Source organism: Cucurbita pepo, chromosome 16 (assembly GCF_057944985.1).
Source record: "Cucurbita pepo subsp. pepo isolate OVF chromosome 16, ASM5794498v1, whole genome shotgun sequence".
NCBI lineage: Eukaryota > Viridiplantae > Streptophyta > Magnoliopsida > Cucurbitales > Cucurbitaceae > Cucurbita > Cucurbita pepo.
The window spans coordinates 10,416,922-10,433,587 of record NC_141813.1 but is presented as its reverse complement, the minus strand read 5'-3'; the positions used below and the strand labels follow the sequence as shown (position 1 = coordinate 10,433,587).

Here is a 16,666-nt window from a genome sequence, read left to right as displayed (position 1 = left end):
TTCAAATACAGAATGGTTCATAGAACAAGCATAACCAACAATGCAGTCAGTGAATGTGAAGAAAACAAAAGAAAAGAATATGGAATATGAGATTTTCTTTTATATGAAAAGAAGTAAAGATCTCCCATCCAACAATGATCAGCAAGCCATGGAGGACAGAGCTGACAAAGTGAAAAGGATGGATATTAATTTGTGGGAACTGTAAATCACTGAAGCACTCTGAGAACTGCTAAAGAGGTATATATTAAGTCCCCAATCAGTCAATGTGGGGATTTGAAAAACCATGTTCATGTAATCAAACAAAATTTTTTTATATGTAGAGTGCATAGATGTTATTGATTCATTAGAGTCTCAGACATCCAAGGAAGGATAAGAACAGCAGAAGCTCTCAAGCCTGGCGAAGGCGAAAGCTCTCAGGCGGCCACTGCGAATGTTTTGAGAAACAAGCCTTGTATTTATCATCATAGACCCATAAACAAATTATTAATCGGCCGATTAAAAACATAAATCAATCAAATCCATTGCACTATCCACAAAAAACACAGAAACAAGGATTAAAGATGATGAAATTTCAATTGATGAGAGATGTATTGCAAAATTGATGCAGCATGATTCGAGTACGATTCGGTTTCAAATCACGAAATTGAAAATCATGTAGAAAAAGGAAGTAAAAATGTGGAAAAATCTGAATGCATAAGCATCATGAAGGACGCATACGCCAGAATCTCATCTCCCAAAGATTATTATTGGCAACGTACAGCGCTGAAAACGCTACAGAAAATTTGGAAGCGCATCAGAGACTCTAATTTATTGCCTTCAGACAGAAGATAATCAGCAGAGATCGAAATCAAAACAATGTCTCAAAGATCGATTGGAAAAACATGTTGAATGAGAAGAACGTAAATTTTTATTGGATGATACATTGAATTACTTTTCAGATGGTACGCACAAATTTTCAACATCATAAAGAACACTAATCTAACAGAAAAATATACTCAAAACACAAAAAAAAAAAAAAAAAAAAGATTTAACAATGATGAAATTGTCAGAAGGTTTTGAAATAATTGACTAAAGAAGTATTAAAAGTTGATGCAGAATGGTTCAATTTACGATTTGGTCTCTAATCACGAACTTGAAAAAACTAGTAATGAATAATCCGCACATTTAAATGAGATTCAAACAGAGTTGGGGAAAAATCAAAGTAGAAAAATCATGATGTAAAAGGAAATTAAAATGTGGGAAAATCTGAATGCATAAGCATCATAAAGGACGCAAACGCCAGAATCTCATCTCCCAAAGACTACTATCGGCAACGTACAGCGCTGAAAACGCTACAGAACAATTAGCGCATCAGAGACTCTAATTTATTGCCTTCAGAAGAAGATAATCAGAAGAGAACAAAATCAAAACAAAGTCTCAAAAAATGATTGAGAATACATGTTGAAGGCCTCAGAACATAATGTTTGATTGAATGCTCCATCGAATTACTTCTCAGATGGTACGGACAAATTTTCTACATCATAGGCCATAAGAGATAAACAAAATCAAAAAAATTGAAGAACAAGATTGAACCTAGAACACAATTGAAGAATCTGATAGCCCGTCGACCGTTTGAAGAAAGATGGGATCCCTTGAGAGGAGAAGCTTGATGGACTTCGTAGTATTGGGCGGAGTTTAAATAGAAGATATGTGGAAACCCTAGAAGTATATGGGGTTTCTGTAAAATTACTAATTTACCCTCGTGTATATTCCGGCTATGCAAATTTTTAGGTTACATATCGTTTTTTTTTTTTACACCCCTATCTAAAAGTATCTAATAAGTCATGATTTTGTTGGGTTGGGTTGATGATTGTTCGGGTTAGTAGGTTTTCCCTTAACTTGGAAAATTGAATCCCGTCTATATCAAGCCGACTCGGCTTGATCAAACCCTAGACATTCATGTTCTAACAAGTATCTCGATCATCTTTTTTGGAGTTGATCAATTGTTCAGGTCACTATGTCTTTTAAACTCCGCTGACTCGGACAATTGAATTACCTCATCTAACTCTTGACACCCTTAAAAAGTATCTCAATCATGTTTTTTTTTTGAGTTGGGTTGATCAATTGTTCGGGTCACTAGGCTAAAAAGTATATCAAGGCGACTCGACCTGATCCACACCCCGATCTATACCGGTCTAAAAAATTTGTGTTAGTGACTAATTAGACACCAAGCTTTAACCTATTAATAACTTTTAAAGGCTTGGACAGATCCACGCTATTCCTCCAAGTTTTGTAGCCTAGTATTTGCTATAGAGAGGGTTCGCGGGTGAATCCTTCCCTTCCCACCTGTAATTGTGTTCGTGTTCGTGTTCGTGTTCGTGTTCGTAGCCAGAGAGAGTTGTCAAGAACTTGGAGATGGATGAATCAGACGGAGGTCAAAATCCAGCGCCTAACCTTACCTCTAATGGCGCCAAAGATTCGAAGGGCAATTCCTGTAAGGGCTGTCTCTATTACTCTTCGCTTCAGAAATCCAAATCTAAAACGCCTACCTGCATTGGATTGTCCAAAACTCTCGAGCAAGGTACCTCTCTCGCATTCTTTTGTTCAGATTCCATTTGATTAGCGATTACCATGAAATTGATGATATCGGTAATTAGCTCAGAAGCTTTTAGATTCGTTAATTTGTTGTGCTCGATTTCATTTTTGATCTTCTGGGTGTTTATCATTTTTTGATTGCCATTTTGGGCTCTGCAATGGCCGCCTCTTGAAATTCAATGGTTACCGACTCACCGGTGTTTGGTCTTTTCCGTATGATTATGGCGGTTGTGCATAGTGTTTGAAGGCTGTCTTAACTTTCTTTGATATGATATTGCTGTAGTAATTGTAGTAAGGAGATTGTTGGTGTTCATGGGGAAGCTTAAACACCATGTCCCACAAGGTCTTGAGCGAGGTGTCTCAATGAAAAGAGGCCTTGTGGGTTAAGCCGCCATAACCACATATCTTGATGTAGACGCATGAAAGAAAAGACAAACAGACAGTAGAGATAATTTTGGGAACATTATTCTTAGGAGTAGGGACCTTACGCGATCGAAATGAATACTGGACTACCCTTGAAGAGGAATAGCTAATCATGATTAGTACTATAAGTACAAGAAAAGGCAAGACTATTAGCTGAATGAAGAATATAGAATGAGCTACGTTAGTTACACTTAGAGGTTAGAAGTATGAGAGAAAGTAGGAGTAGTCGCAAAAGGCGATTTCTCGGTAAGTGTTTAGGACTCGGTAGAATGAGCTACATTAATTTCACTGAGAAGTTAGAAGCATGAAAGAAATTAGGAGTACTCGCAAAAGACGATTTCTCGATAAGTGTTTGTGGTGTCTATAGCATATCTGGGTAAGGATAATTTTGTATTTACAGTTGATGGTAGGGATGGAATATTGGTGTCCGAGCTATGGTATGGTGTAGGGCTGTGCTGGTTTGAAAGAAACCAGAGGCTGTTTGAAGATAAATCCTCTTCTTTTGAGTCCTTTTGTAGCTGCCTGCCTCTTGTGGTGTCACAACAATAGCAAATTCTCTTGCAATTCTCTTTTATTAGTATTATTGTTATTATTATCTTACAAACTAGAGCAAGAAAGAGCGGAATCTCTGTAGATCGTGGCAAATTTCTTTTGTACTTATCAAGTGTAGTTGATCACTAACAATTAGAAAAGCTTATGTGAAATTAGCTTCCCTGGGAGGGGGATGCCACTTCCCCTACATTTAGGTTGTGAGATCCCACTTCAGTTGGAGAGAAGAACAAAGTATTCCTTATAAGGGTGTAGAAACCTCTCCCTAACAGATGTGTTTTAAAACCTTGAGGGGAAGTCCGAAAGGGAAAACCCAAAGAGGATCATATCTACGAACGGTGGGCTTGGGCTGTTACAAAGATATCAAAGTCAGATACCGAGCGGTGTGCCAGCGGGGACGTGGGCCTCTAAGGGCGGTGGATTGTGAGATCTCACATCAGTTGGAGAGGGGAACAAAGCATTTCTTATAAAGGTTTGGAAACATCTCCCTAACATACGCGTTTTAAAACCTTAAAGGGAAGTCCAAAAGAGAGCCCATAGAGGACAATATTTGCTAGCGGTGGGTTTGGGCAATTACAAATGGTATCAGAGCCAGGTACTAGGCGGTGTGCCAACGGGGACGCTGGGCCCCCAAGGGCGGTGGGTTGTGAGATCCCACATTGGTTGGAGTGGGAAACGAAGCATTCCTTGTAAGAGTGTGGAAACCTTTCCCTAATAGACGCGTTTAAAAAAATGGTTTTAAGACTTCATACAATTGAAACTTCACTTTGTTCACATTGTAGTGCAATTACTTGTGTCCCTTGCCTCATTCACCTTGATCATTTTTGAAAATTTTCGTGGATTGAAGTTCGCTTTCCTTCAATATTTAGTAGTTCATAACTACAAATAACATCAACATTTCATGATATATATAGTAACATTGATTTTTGTAAGCAGTACCCAACTACATAGTGGGAGAAACTGAGTTGGAAGCTTCAAAAGAGGGACGCAGTCTTGCAGACTTCAAGTATGCTTGCGTTGGTTACTCTGTCCACTTAGAAAAGAAAGATTCACCAAATGATGTGCAGAACAAACAGGCTGAGCTGCCCTTCTGCGTTGGTTTAGAGGTTTTTAATATCTCAACTTTTCTTTGAGATGCAAAAAATATTAAAATAACATCATTTCCTTTCGTGCTAAATTAATAAAAAATATCTTTAAACTTTCAAAAGAAAAAAAAAAGTTTTAAAACACCCTTACGGTTAGTTTATTGAAACTGTTAATACTTTGTTTCAGAATACTACTACTTTTAGAGATTTAACTTTCAAAAGTAGCATTAATACTCTTAATCTTTTAAAAAGTTATTACCCTTAGTAGTATATGGTCAAAACCGTTTATCTACATCCCATAGACTACCTCCCTCTTCAATTTCCTCGCTCTCCTATGATTCAAAGGTATTTGTAAAACACTTCTGATAGTTTAAGTGTATAAATGCTCTAGTGTTAGTAGGTAAACATTAAAATGCTGTTTTAAGCTGAGTTCTTGATCTTATGAATGTGATCTTGACAATAAACATATGCTTGTTAGGTATTGTTGGACAAAAGGCCAGCGGAACATTCCCAAGCTCATGTTCATGATAAAACTGAAGGTACTACAAGTTACCATATCATTCTTTTCGAGTACTAATATCTCTCAGTTTTTAGGTAGATATCGGGTGAGGGGGTTCGAGATGTGGCTAGGTTTAATGCTTACTTGTGGGTGTTAGTCACTAGACGTGACCTTTCTGTAATTCTGAGTTTGCTCTTATTCATTTGAATCGAAGTCCTTATCGTTGTTAGAGTCAGACTTCTTTCATTGGGGCTTGTTTTTTTGTATGTGCTTGTACATTCTTTCAATTTTCTTTGCTGGAATTCGGCATGAATCCTCGTTTAGATCTTCCTATAGTTTTTAGAGAGATATCGGGTGAGGGGGTTTGAGAGGTGGCTAGGTTTAACGCCTACTTGCGGGCGTTAGTCACTAGACGTGTGAGATCTCACATCGGTTGAAGAGGAGAATGAAGCATTCTTTATAAGGGTGTGGAAACCTCTCTTAGCAGACTGTGTTTTAAAAACCTTGAGGGAAAGCCCGAAAGGGAAATCCTAAAAAGGAAAATATCCGTTAGCGGGGGTTGTTACAAGACGTGACCATTTTGTAATTATGAGTTTGCTCTTGTCCGTTTGAATCGAAATCCTTATCAGTTAGAGTCAGACTCCTTTCATTAGGGCTTGTTTTTTTCGTATGTTCTTGTATATTCTTTCAATTCCCTTTGCTGGAATTTAGCGGGAATCCTCGTCTAGATCTTCGTATATTCTTTCATTATATAAAATCCGATTCCGAGATCGACGTACCCTTCAATCCCATGTCATAGAGATACTAATCTTCAAGTTTGGTCTTGATATTCAACAGATAGCCCTGCCTTTCCACAGCCACGCAACTACAAACCATCCTATGCAGCTGGGGACGAGTACCTAAACAGGCAAGAACTTTTTGACACACTCTTATCTTTTCACTGCTAAGCATGAATGTCACAGAATCTTAATACCCAAAGAGTGCAACGTGCAGGTTTACACGAAACGCAGTCCTTGTCGCATCAGGCGTAGCGAGGAACGTGAACAAAGTTTGCATATACATAAAAGAAAGCTTCGACGATATTTTACACCCTTACCGAAGACGACCAAAATGATGTACGTCCATGAACTGCTAGAATAAAGATCAGTCATCACAGTAAATAGGTATGTTGCAGAACGCCAACAACGCCCGATCATACGTAACATTGATCAAATTCACGTCCTTATAACTGTGTAAAGATGACGTCAATGGAGCACGTCGTCGTCTTTACGTGGCTGTAATAAATAATGTAACGAATTTAAATTCTTATGATTGTTCAAGCCATTGATTTAAACCTCGAGATAGAAAATTTTGAATTACATGTTCGGTCCCCGAACTTTTTAGAAATTGAATGAAAGATATCTACTACGTGTGTGGTTGTGATCGAGCATATGAAATGCCAAGATACTTTAAATTTTAAAATTTGCTTTTTAAAATTTTGAATTTTGAAAAAAGGAATTATATTTTTAATAATAATAAAAAAGAATATTTATGAAGAAAGTGAGCATTAATGTTTGGTGAGTTAAATAGCACCACTTATGGCCCCTCCCCAAAAGTAGAGATAATATGAACCACTCACCACCACTCACCTTTATTGCTATCTACAATCCCTTTAATAATGTCTCAACAACAAATTAAAAGCTTCAATAATGTTCCAAAATGCTCGAGAAAAAAATTCGAACCAAAATTTTAGAACAATATGGTATCTAAATCGTACATATGAACACGGTGTGTGACTCGTGTAGCGTGTACTTGAGTCTATGTTACGGTGTGTGACTCGTGTAGCGTGTACTTGAGTCTATGTTACGGTGTGTGACTCTTGCAATAGCTTTCTTTTCTCCTCTCACTTTGTCAACAAGAGATATATGCGTGCATATGAAATGCAACTTAGTGGAGTCTTTTCACCGACACTTCTAATATATTTGTCCACGTTATGTTCCTTCCTTTGTTGGGTAAGTTTGAGGAAGCTCGAAAACATTCTTCGAGTGGTGCTTGCCTTCCAGGGTTATATAGGGAACTATGTCGAGCTAGTCGTGTTGAAGCTTTAGAGATATCAAGCCCACTAATACCATTTCAAGTGTGAGCTTCAATACTCAAGTTAAAAGACCTGTGATCGATCATTATACTCAACTAGGTAAAAGTTATAACACAACAAAATATCGCTGATGCAATTTTTCATCAACCACATCTTGGTGTACCATCATGTTCGTCGTGGAGCTTGTCCAAGACGACAACCACCATGTGATACACGAGTTTCATTTTATTTTATTTTAAGAATTAGATATTTATTCGACCAATTTTATTATTTCTCGAAATTTTTTTTTATTATTTCTCGAAAAAAAATTACGTCCGTTAAAAGAGAGAATAAGAGTATTTTATAGGACTAAACATAGCTTAAGTAATACAAAAATCCCCTTCTTTTCCTACCTAAGCATATCTAATCTACTCTAAATTAACAATTATCTAATTAATAAAATTAATTTCACAAAAAAAAAAAAAAAAAAAAAAAAAACTACACTAAAAAATTAATGCCTTGGACTAATTTCTCCCTAACACTACAAATACAAAATGGAGTCCTTTTTAGCTAAAATCTGCCCTTTTGGTCTTTTTCCATCTTTCCGGTCCAACCAAGCTCGGTTCACTTTGTTTAGTAACTCGGGACCATAGGGGCAAAGTCGGACGCCGGTTCAGGGACCTCTTTCGTCTTCCTCATTTCAAGCACTTTCCGATGACTATTCGAGTGAATACCGCTGCAAAAAGTGGGACTCAGCGCCGGTCTATACTCCGGGAAGAGGCGACCGGATTTATACCGGACCCCACAAGCGTTACAGAGTGTTTTGGCCCCGTTTGGACCGGTCCGCCACTGTGGGGTCCTCTGAACAAGACAATGGCTGCACCGCCGCGGAATCTGACCGGTCGGACCGACGGGTTGAAGAACCGCCGCCGCTGCCGTCGCCGTCGCCGCCGACGACTTTTTCCTCTGCTTCTTCGTTGGCTGGCCGGAGACGTTCAAATAGTCCACGTTCTCGCCGGCGTCGGAGAAGATGAACCAAGGTGCGGCGGAGGAAACGCCGGAGGACGAAGACAAGGACGACGACGACGACGATTGGTTGAGAGAAGAACTGGTGGATTTCGCTTGACGAGATTGTCTCGGCCTTTTCGTCCTCGGTCTCACCGGGAAAGACGTCGGCAAACACGAAATTACAGCTCCGGTGAGTTTCTTTTCCGGTTTGGAGCGGTTCAAAGACACGGCGGCGCAGGAATATTCCGAGCCAGAATCATCGACGAATTGAGAAACCCATTCAAGGTCCGCTAAAGCATCGCCCTGAGAAGTGGGATTTCGATTTTGATTTTGATTTTGATTCTGAAATCTTCAAACAATTAGAACCAAAACACAAAAAGAACAAAAACCCAGAAATTAATTTACCGGAATAGCAAGCTCAACGGCAACAACCGCCTTCGAGCCCTCTTCTCCGGCGGTCGGAATCCCGCCGGACTGGTTCGAATACGGCGAAACAGAGAGCCGATTTTTCTCAAACTCTTCGTAATCGTCATCTTCTTGAACTCTCAAAGCAGACCCATGTTCAAAATCTCCATTAGAGAAGTTCAAAAACTCGTCGACCTCAAAATCCTCGCCGGCGACGAGATCAGCTCCGTTCGAACACCCACCTTCCTCCACCATAGCGTCTGGTTGAGCAAATTTCATGGCTAATTCCCAGTGGAAACTCGATTTCAAAGCCTTAGCCTCCAAACACTCCATTTTTTCTACAACCAAACCACCGAAACAAATGCCTTAGAAACATAAATCATTAAAAAAAAAAAAAAAAAAAACATTTTTTTTTCTGTTCTTGTTCTTTGTAATAATTAGTACCTGTTTGAGAGGGGGGGGGAAAATAATTGCAGGGAGAAATGGAAAGATGGGTCAGATGGGCAGTTGCAGATTCCAAAGTTTGAAAGGATAAATTGGCCTTTTTTCAAATATATCAAATAATTTATTTTGAATTTGATTTGATTTTTTTTTTGTAAGGAGACTTCATTTTTACCTCTCATCTCGTAGGCCCGACTTAACCCGACTCAACATCATCAAGCCAAGGCTCGAGTCTAAGCTCAAGTTCAACGAGCCTTAAATATTGTTCGAACTTGAACCATTCAATATTCAATTATTCACTCCCACTTATCGTTTAACTATACTTAATTCAATTAATTAAGACATATATAAATAATTTGAAGTTTAGACGAGAATTCAAAACGTGGGACCCACAAATGAGAGAGATGGAGGGTCAAGATTGGATGTTGAGATGAAGCCTTGGGTAAATAAATTTCCTATTTTTTGTGCGTTGAAATTTCTATTATTTTTACGAAAATGGAATTTTCGGCTTTTTTGGATTTTGGCGCGTTAATTACGATTCTAAATTGCCTCCTTTTTTTATTTTTTATTTTTTTTCTTTTTAAACTTTTATACGCATGCTTTTCTGGCGGGCTTTGTGCGCCTCTTATTATCCCTACCTCACAGGCGCGTGTAATAACCCACCACCGTCCGATGGATAATTCCTTGAATCGAACGGTAAATTGCGAGGCTCGTGAAATGCACGGGGTGATTGATTCTGTATTGTTGTTTATTAGTGATAGATTATGGAAACTCGCGTTGGCAGGCACCGTGAGCGCGTGGCATAATTCACCTTTTCCTTTTCTTTTTTCATAAATTAATACGAATTTTATTATTATTGAGAGGCAGGCACAATTTAAATATATTTTTATTAATTTAGTTTATTTAAATAATAATAAATATTTTTTTCATTAGATAATTTAATGGTTGCACCACAAAACACATCTTATTGGTAATTTGCATCAGAGAAGAGAGTGTCATAGTTATGCTTGTTTAAGGCGTGTGTTGTGCATGTCAGATGTTTCAGTCATACTTGTTTAAAACGTGTTGTTCATAGTCGCATGCTCGTTTCAAATCCCTTTTACAATTCTTTCATGTTAGATAGACGTTTATTATTTTATGTTGTGTCAACATAGGGTATATGTCTACCTCCATCAATATTAAAATACTCTAAAATGTATTGCAAACCGTTATTTATAAAGGTGTGGAAACGTTCTTCTAGCCTTTAGACTAGTTAAATGGGACCCTAAGGGATTTAACTATATAATAAATGTCTTTCCATTAAATTATACAAGTCGACTATGTTAGACGAACACGACTCTCCACTTTGAGCATAAGCTCTCATAGCTTTGCCAAAAGGCCTCATACCAATGGAGTTAGTATTCCTCACTTATAAACCCATGATCATTCCCTAAATTAGTCGATGTGGCACGACTAAGTTTAGGGCATGGCTAGACGAACACGACTCTCCACAATGGTATGATATTGTCCACTTTGAGCATAAGCTCTCATGGCTTTGCTTTGGGTTTCCCCAAAAGGCCTCATACAAATGGAGTTAGTATTCCTCACTTATAAACCCATGATCATTCCCTAAATTAGTCGATGTGGGACTTCCATCATCCAACAGACTAAACTTAAGTAAAAAAAAAAAAAAAAATTATGTAAATTCCACATTTTATATGGATCCGATTAAAATTAATTTTAAGATCACGGTTAAATAAAAATAGCATTTTATTTATATGTTTTTTTTTACATATTAAAAAATTTAATCACGGTTAAATAATTTAAGTTAACTTTCAAATTTGAGATAAAGATGATGAGTAGATAAAAGATAAAAAGTAGGTGAGAACGGCTTGAATTGAGAAGGTTCAAATGACTATAGGACGAAATCTGGTACGGGTTGGTTTTCTTTTTTCCTCTCGATTTGAATTGGGTTAAATTTTTTAAAAATCGAAAACTTGGGTCAGCTTGCAGGTTTACATTATTTTTATAACCCGAAAAATAAATTTATAATCCAACCGAACCCTAATATTTAACTATTATAATCAATGTTAGCGATGAACTGTGACTTGTGAATATTCAACGTTTTATTAAATTTTAGTTACTAACGTATGTATTATAGATAAATAAGATATTTTTTTAATTATTAAAAAAATAAGAATAACCTGACTTCAACTTGTTTTCGTATTGATCGGGATGATTTCTCTAACTCAACTCGATTCAAATCATGTACATCCCGAGCCGCCTGATTTTTTAAATTATTTATTTAATTGAAATAGAGAATTCCAAAAAAAAAATAAATAATAATAAATTAAGCTAGTGGATTTTTACTGTTTTGGATTTTTTTAAATATATATATATATTTTGGCAAAATCAATGTTCGGCCATCTTTGACGAAAGCAAGCTTTTTCATCGTCCACTTGCCCCATCTTATCTTCTTATTTAATTAATTTAATAATAATAATTAATATTATGGTTAATATTTTCATCATTTTAGAATATTCAAATTTTAAAATTCCAATTTTAGCACTCATAAATGTTCTTAGAATATTGAATTGTAGATTGTGACGTTGACACTAAAAAAAAATCTACTAGTTGACCAAGTTTATTGTAAATTTAGTATTTATATGTTATTATGTTTATTAAAAATTTGTGGACCAACCGCTCTCTGTTTTAGTATCTACATAAATAAAACTAAATTATCCAATACGTTAATTTTTTTTTCTTGTTTCTAAAATCAATAAATTTAAGACTCGGGTTAACTTTAGCCCAATTGATTTCTTTTATTAATATTATACGAACTAATTTTAAGTGTTTTATAGCTATATTCTTAAACAGTTAATAGTATAGTTAGAATGTTTATGGGTTGGATTGGGTCGAGTTAGAACATTTTTTAGACCAAACTCAATTGTTTGGGTCGAGTTAGAACACTTATTAAATAATAATGAGTCAATTCTAACCCAATCATGAATTTTGGGTTGAGTTTGGTCAAAGTGTTCGAGTCATTTATTTAAAATTTTATTTATTTTTAATTAAAGTAAAATAGTAGTTTGTAAATAATTATTTACTTATTTTTAAATATTTAGTTAAAATTTGTCACTTAATTTTAATATGTATTTTAAAAAATTATTTTTTAAATTGTTAAAAAAATAATTTTAAGAATTGAGGGAATATTATATATATATATAATTTAAAAAATAACAAAAAATAAAATAAAATTAATTGTCATTTTTTCCACAAAGTTTTATTTTATTTATTTTTTATTATTTATAATTAGTTGCACTTATTATGATGAATGGTAGGTAGAATATAAAAGCAAATGGTTTAAAAAAATAATTAAAATAAAATTTAGGGATTGAAATTAGCAATAAATGGTGCAATAATTTTATGGATCAAACAGAAGAGGTCAATCTTTATATGATTATTTATGGAAAAATAATATTTTAAATGGAAAAATAATATAAAGGAATTGAAAAATACCCACTCATCAACCAATTTTACCCACTCTATTTGTTTCGTAATTCATTAAATTTCTTTTAATTTATTTCTATTTTAGATTTTTTTTATATAATTTAATTCTTAATTTATATGAGATTTTATTTTATTTTTTACTTAAATTATTAAAATTTTATAGACCATCGGATGACTAACTCACCGTCTAATTTCAAATTGGGTTGGATTGTCAATTTTTTTAATTATTTTAAAACAATATACTCAGAATACATGTAACTCTATGTTCGGGTTGGCCGAGTTAACGCAACTCTATGTTCGGGTTGGCCGAGTTAACGCAACTCTATGTTCGGGTTGGCCGAGTTAACGCAACTCTATGTTCGGGTTGGCCGAGTTAACGCAACTCTATGTTCGGGTTGGCCGAGTTAACGCAACTCTATGTTCGGGTTGGCCGAGTTAACGCAACTCTATGTTCGGGTTGGCCGAGTTAACGCAACTCTATGTTCGGGTTGGCCGAGTTAACGCAACTCTATGTTCGGGTTGGCCGAGTTAACGCAACTCTATGTTCGGGTTGGCCGAGTTAACGCAACTCTATGTTCGGGTTGGCCGAGTTAACGCAACTCTATGTTCGGGTTGGCCGAGTTAACGCAACTCTATGTTCGGGTTGGCCGAGTTAACGCAACTCTATGTTCGGGTTGGCCGAGTTAACGCAACTCTATGTTCGGGTTGGCCGAGTTAACGCAACTCTATGTTCGGGTTGGCCGAGTTAACGCAACTCTATGTTCGGGTTGGCCGAGTTAACGCAACTCTATGTTCGGGTTGGCCGAGTTAACGCAACTCTATGTTCGGGTTGGCCGAGTTAACGCAACTCTATGTTCGGGTTGGCCGAGTTAACGCAACAAAAAAATGTCAACCAGTAATTACTAGAAAAAATAAATAAAGGAAAACTAAAATAAATAATAAAAATAAGAAAATAAAAAAATTTAGAACTCCTAATTCTTTATGAACAGAAGCCCTAGCTAGATTTGTTAACAGGCTCGGTTGTAAGCCCAAATCCCAGAGGGAAAAGCGGATTGTAATTCTCGTCCCCATAGTTCATCGGAAGTTGATCCACGGTCTTGAACCACGTCCTCGCCAGCTTTCCGGTGAACGCATAATCACCGAACAGTACGTCGGCGACGCCCTCGCCCTCTGTTCCCGGCAGCCATGCTGCCACCAGCGCGTCCAACTGCGACATGTACGGATGAATCGTCAGGGGTCGGCCGGAGACGAGGACAACGACGCACTTGACGACGTTGCACACGTGCTGGATCGTGTCCAAGCCTCCTTCCGGGATAGTCAGGTTCAAGTTGTCGCCATTGGTCTCGGCGTACGGCGGTTCTCCTACCACGACAATGGCGTACGTGAAGTTGTTCGCCTTCACGTAATCTGCCGTTGGACTTACGTCGTGTACGACCTCCGTGTTTGGATCGACGCTTTTCTTCACCGCCTGGAGGATGGTGGTTCCGGTTGTGAGATTGTCGCCGCTGAGTCCTTTCCATTTGATCGTCCAACCGCCGCACTGGTAACCTAGATTATCAGCGTGAGTTCCGGCTACTAAGATCTTCGGCGCCTTCTTCGACAGAGGAAGAACTGGATCATCTGCATTTTCGCCGTTCTTCAATAGAACAAGTGATTTCCTCACTGCTTCTCTTGCCAAATCTCTGTGTTCCTGTTCAATTGAATTGCTAGATTTGTCAAAATGATATTCAAACTGAGTTTCTTTGTGTTTTTAGGTCAATTAACCTGGCTTCCAAGCTCATTTACAAATCTGTCATCGGCCAATGGATTCTCAAACAGCCCCATTACGAACTTGACTCTCAAGATCCTCCTTACAGCGTCGTTGATTCGGTACATCGGAATAGCCTTGCTGTTGACAAGGTTGGTAAGGCCATCGATGAACTCCTTGTAATTTGTAGGAACCATAAACTGAAACACGACAGTAAAACTAGTTTTGTAAGATCTAAGATGCCATGTTCATTGACATTGCCTATGTTGATAATCTTACCATGTCTATTCCTGCTTGAACTCCTGATAGAATCGAGAATGTGTAATTTGAATGAGCTGGGTCTGTGATCCTATCAATACCTTCCCAATCAGAAATTACAAAACCCTGCAATAGTTTGTGCGTTCAAATTTAGGGGCTTGTATAAACATATCATTCATGAAGATTTAGTGTAATACATACCCTGAATTTGAGAGTGTTCTTAAGGAACTCAGTGATGAGTTCATGATTTGAATGCATCTTCTTACCGTTCCAACTGGAGTAGGAAACCATTATTGTAGAGACACCCTTGATTATGGAGTGATAGTATCCTGGCATGTGAATGCTCAACAGTCCATGCCTGCTGATCACAGTGTTGTTCTCATTGATACCCCTTGTTGTGCCACCATCGCCAACAAAATGCTTTGCACAAGCTGCAACCTTGTCTCTGTTATGAGGCCAAGAAGTTTTTCAATTAGGTTCCTTGAAATGGATAAACCTCCTAATCTCTAGTGGTTGAAAAGTTACCTTCCACCAACATAAGGAACTCCTTTTGAAAACCCAGATGGGATTTGTCCTTGCAGCCCAATTATGATATCTGTCATTTCTTTGACGATGTCGGGGTCTTCGCTGTAGCTTTCATAACACCTTCCCCATCTAGGATCTCTACAGACCTGAGATGAAAATGTTCATAGTTCTGTTTGAATCAAACAGGGTTTAATGTGGGAATGTGGTAAAAGGGGGAAATGAATTCAAGAAGACATACTGCTATGCATGGAGCAAAGACATAATCGATCCCCGTTGCTCGAACTTCTCTAGCAGTAGCAGCACCAATTCTCCTTAGAAGTTCAGGTTCCCTGTCACATGAGAAAACTATTTAGCCACAAGTAATTCTGTGTCGGTGCACGACAGGTTCGAATCCTCCATCCATATATTATCACCTAGTTGCGCCGAGACCAACATTGTGGGGAAAGACTGTGGCATTGTAAACAATGCCATGACCATGCACGGCATCAATTCCATACATTATTGGAATGCCAAGCCTACTTGATAGTGAGCCCTGTTGGAATGAATTCACCATGTCAATCCACACCTGTGCAGTAGCCTGTAGAGATGGGGCACTGTCTCCGCCGCTAAGCACACTGCCAATGGAGTAATCTCTAACGATCTCCGGTGTGACGACAGAGCGATCCAACTGGGTCATCTGCCCAATCTTCTCTGCTAGAGTCATTCTATCCATTAGGTCCTTGATTCGGACGTTTAGCGGCTGTGCCGGGTCCTTGTACTTGACATGGTCGTCATGAGCAGCAGCCAAAGCCGGCCAGCCACAGAGTAAAAGTACTAGGATTGAGGATACTGTCACCTTCATCATCTTCCCGGTGAGCAAAACTTAACAGGACTTTGAATTTTGTTATATCGTTAGGTTGGTTACGCCTCTTTTTATAGTCAGTTTGGTAGTCCCTGAATATCACTTTCTCCTCCGTTTGAGGCGGCGGCCTCCAACGGCTTTTAAAAAACTGATTTTCAATTTCTTATCTATGCTTTATATTCTTGGAAAAATATTTAAATCTTAATTTTACTTCTTTGTTCAGGATTTTCATGAAATTTCAATTTTGGTGTTTAATACGTCTGATCTATTTACTTATTATACTCCTGAATATGAAACCAAAGATACTGATATCTTGGCAGCATTTTGAGTAACTCCTCAACTGGGAGTTCCACCCGAGAAAACAGGGGCCGCTGTGGCTGCTGAATCTTCTACTGGTACATGGACAACGTGGACCGATGGGCTTACCAGTCTTGATCGTTACAAAAGACGATGCTATGGAATCTAGCCTGTTTCTGGAGAAGAAAATCAATATAATCATTTGATTCTAAATCTAATAAGATAAGTTGGTCTTTTTTAAAAAAATTGAATTTGTTTAAAATTTTATAAGACATGATTGAAATTTGATTGTAAATCTAATAGATAGGTTTTTTTTTTTTTTTTTTTTTTTTTTTGAAAAATGAATCTGTTTAAATTTATATGAGACGTGATTTATTAAACTAGAGAGTTGTATTCATTAACTGCGTTTATTTATTTTGCATCGTTTAGTGCCATTTTTTAGTATAATAAGTGAAGTATAGAGATTCTTTCG

General features: G+C 37.5%; 3 protein-coding genes, 1 long non-coding RNA gene and 3 other non-coding genes across 8 annotated transcripts; 2 read left to right on the top strand and 5 right to left on the bottom strand.

Moving 5' to 3' along the window:
- Positions 1–117: 117 nt before the first annotated feature.
- On the bottom strand, positions 118–218 carry LOC111777933 (small nucleolar RNA snoR99). The gene has a single exon (XR_002812456.2). It is a non-coding gene; the product is annotated as a small nucleolar RNA snoR99 (small nucleolar RNA).
- A 129-nt stretch (positions 219–347) lies between these two features.
- On the bottom strand, positions 348–470 carry LOC111777910 (small nucleolar RNA SNORD14). Its single transcript, XR_002812435.1, has one exon. It is a non-coding gene; the product is annotated as a small nucleolar RNA SNORD14 (small nucleolar RNA).
- A 974-nt stretch (positions 471–1,444) lies between these two features.
- On the bottom strand, positions 1,445–1,527 carry LOC111777946 (small nucleolar RNA snoR117). Its single transcript, XR_002812467.1, has one exon. It is a non-coding gene; the product is annotated as a small nucleolar RNA snoR117 (small nucleolar RNA).
- Positions 1,528–2,251: 724 nt separating this feature from the next.
- Positions 2,252–6,488, top strand: LOC111776848 (uncharacterized). The gene is made up of 5 exons (XM_023656238.2): positions 2,252–2,560; positions 4,483–4,652; positions 5,110–5,170; positions 5,968–6,037; positions 6,124–6,488. The coding sequence occupies exons 1-5, from the start codon at positions 2,395–2,397 to the stop codon at positions 6,242–6,244; spliced, it is 588 nt and encodes a 195-aa protein (XP_023512006.2). The 5' UTR covers positions 2,252–2,394; the 3' UTR covers positions 6,245–6,488.
- A 1,038-nt stretch (positions 6,489–7,526) lies between these two features.
- Positions 7,527–9,194, bottom strand: LOC111777460 (GATA transcription factor 5). 2 transcript variants are annotated; one of them, XM_087118700.1, is made up of 3 exons: positions 9,041–9,194; positions 8,597–8,934; positions 7,527–8,533 (listed from the first exon to the last, which is right to left on the bottom strand). In XM_087118700.1, exons 2-3 carry the CDS (start codon positions 8,927–8,929, stop codon positions 7,817–7,819), a joined length of 1,050 nt encoding a protein of 349 aa, XP_086974826.1. In that variant the 5' UTR covers positions 8,930–8,934; positions 9,041–9,194; the 3' UTR covers positions 7,527–7,816. The 2 variants fall into 2 exon arrangements, with proteins under 2 accessions (XP_086974826.1, XP_023512848.2); XM_023657080.2 differs by having other exon boundaries at positions 7,527–8,494.
- Positions 9,195–13,414: 4,220 nt separating this feature from the next.
- On the bottom strand, positions 13,415–15,900 carry LOC111777028 (uncharacterized). Its single transcript, XM_023656472.2, has 7 exons — positions 15,470–15,900; positions 15,295–15,385; positions 15,057–15,202; positions 14,733–14,976; positions 14,553–14,657; positions 14,291–14,473; positions 13,415–14,216 (listed from the first exon to the last, which is right to left on the bottom strand). The coding sequence occupies exons 1-7, from the start codon at positions 15,898–15,900 to the stop codon at positions 13,521–13,523; spliced, it is 1,896 nt and encodes a 631-aa protein (XP_023512240.2). The 3' UTR covers positions 13,415–13,520.
- On the top strand, positions 14,037–14,572 carry LOC147789070 (uncharacterized). Its single transcript, XR_015412120.1, has 2 exons — positions 14,037–14,176; positions 14,281–14,572. It is a non-coding gene; the product is annotated as an uncharacterized LOC147789070 (long non-coding RNA).
- Positions 15,901–16,666: the final 766 nt, after the last annotated feature.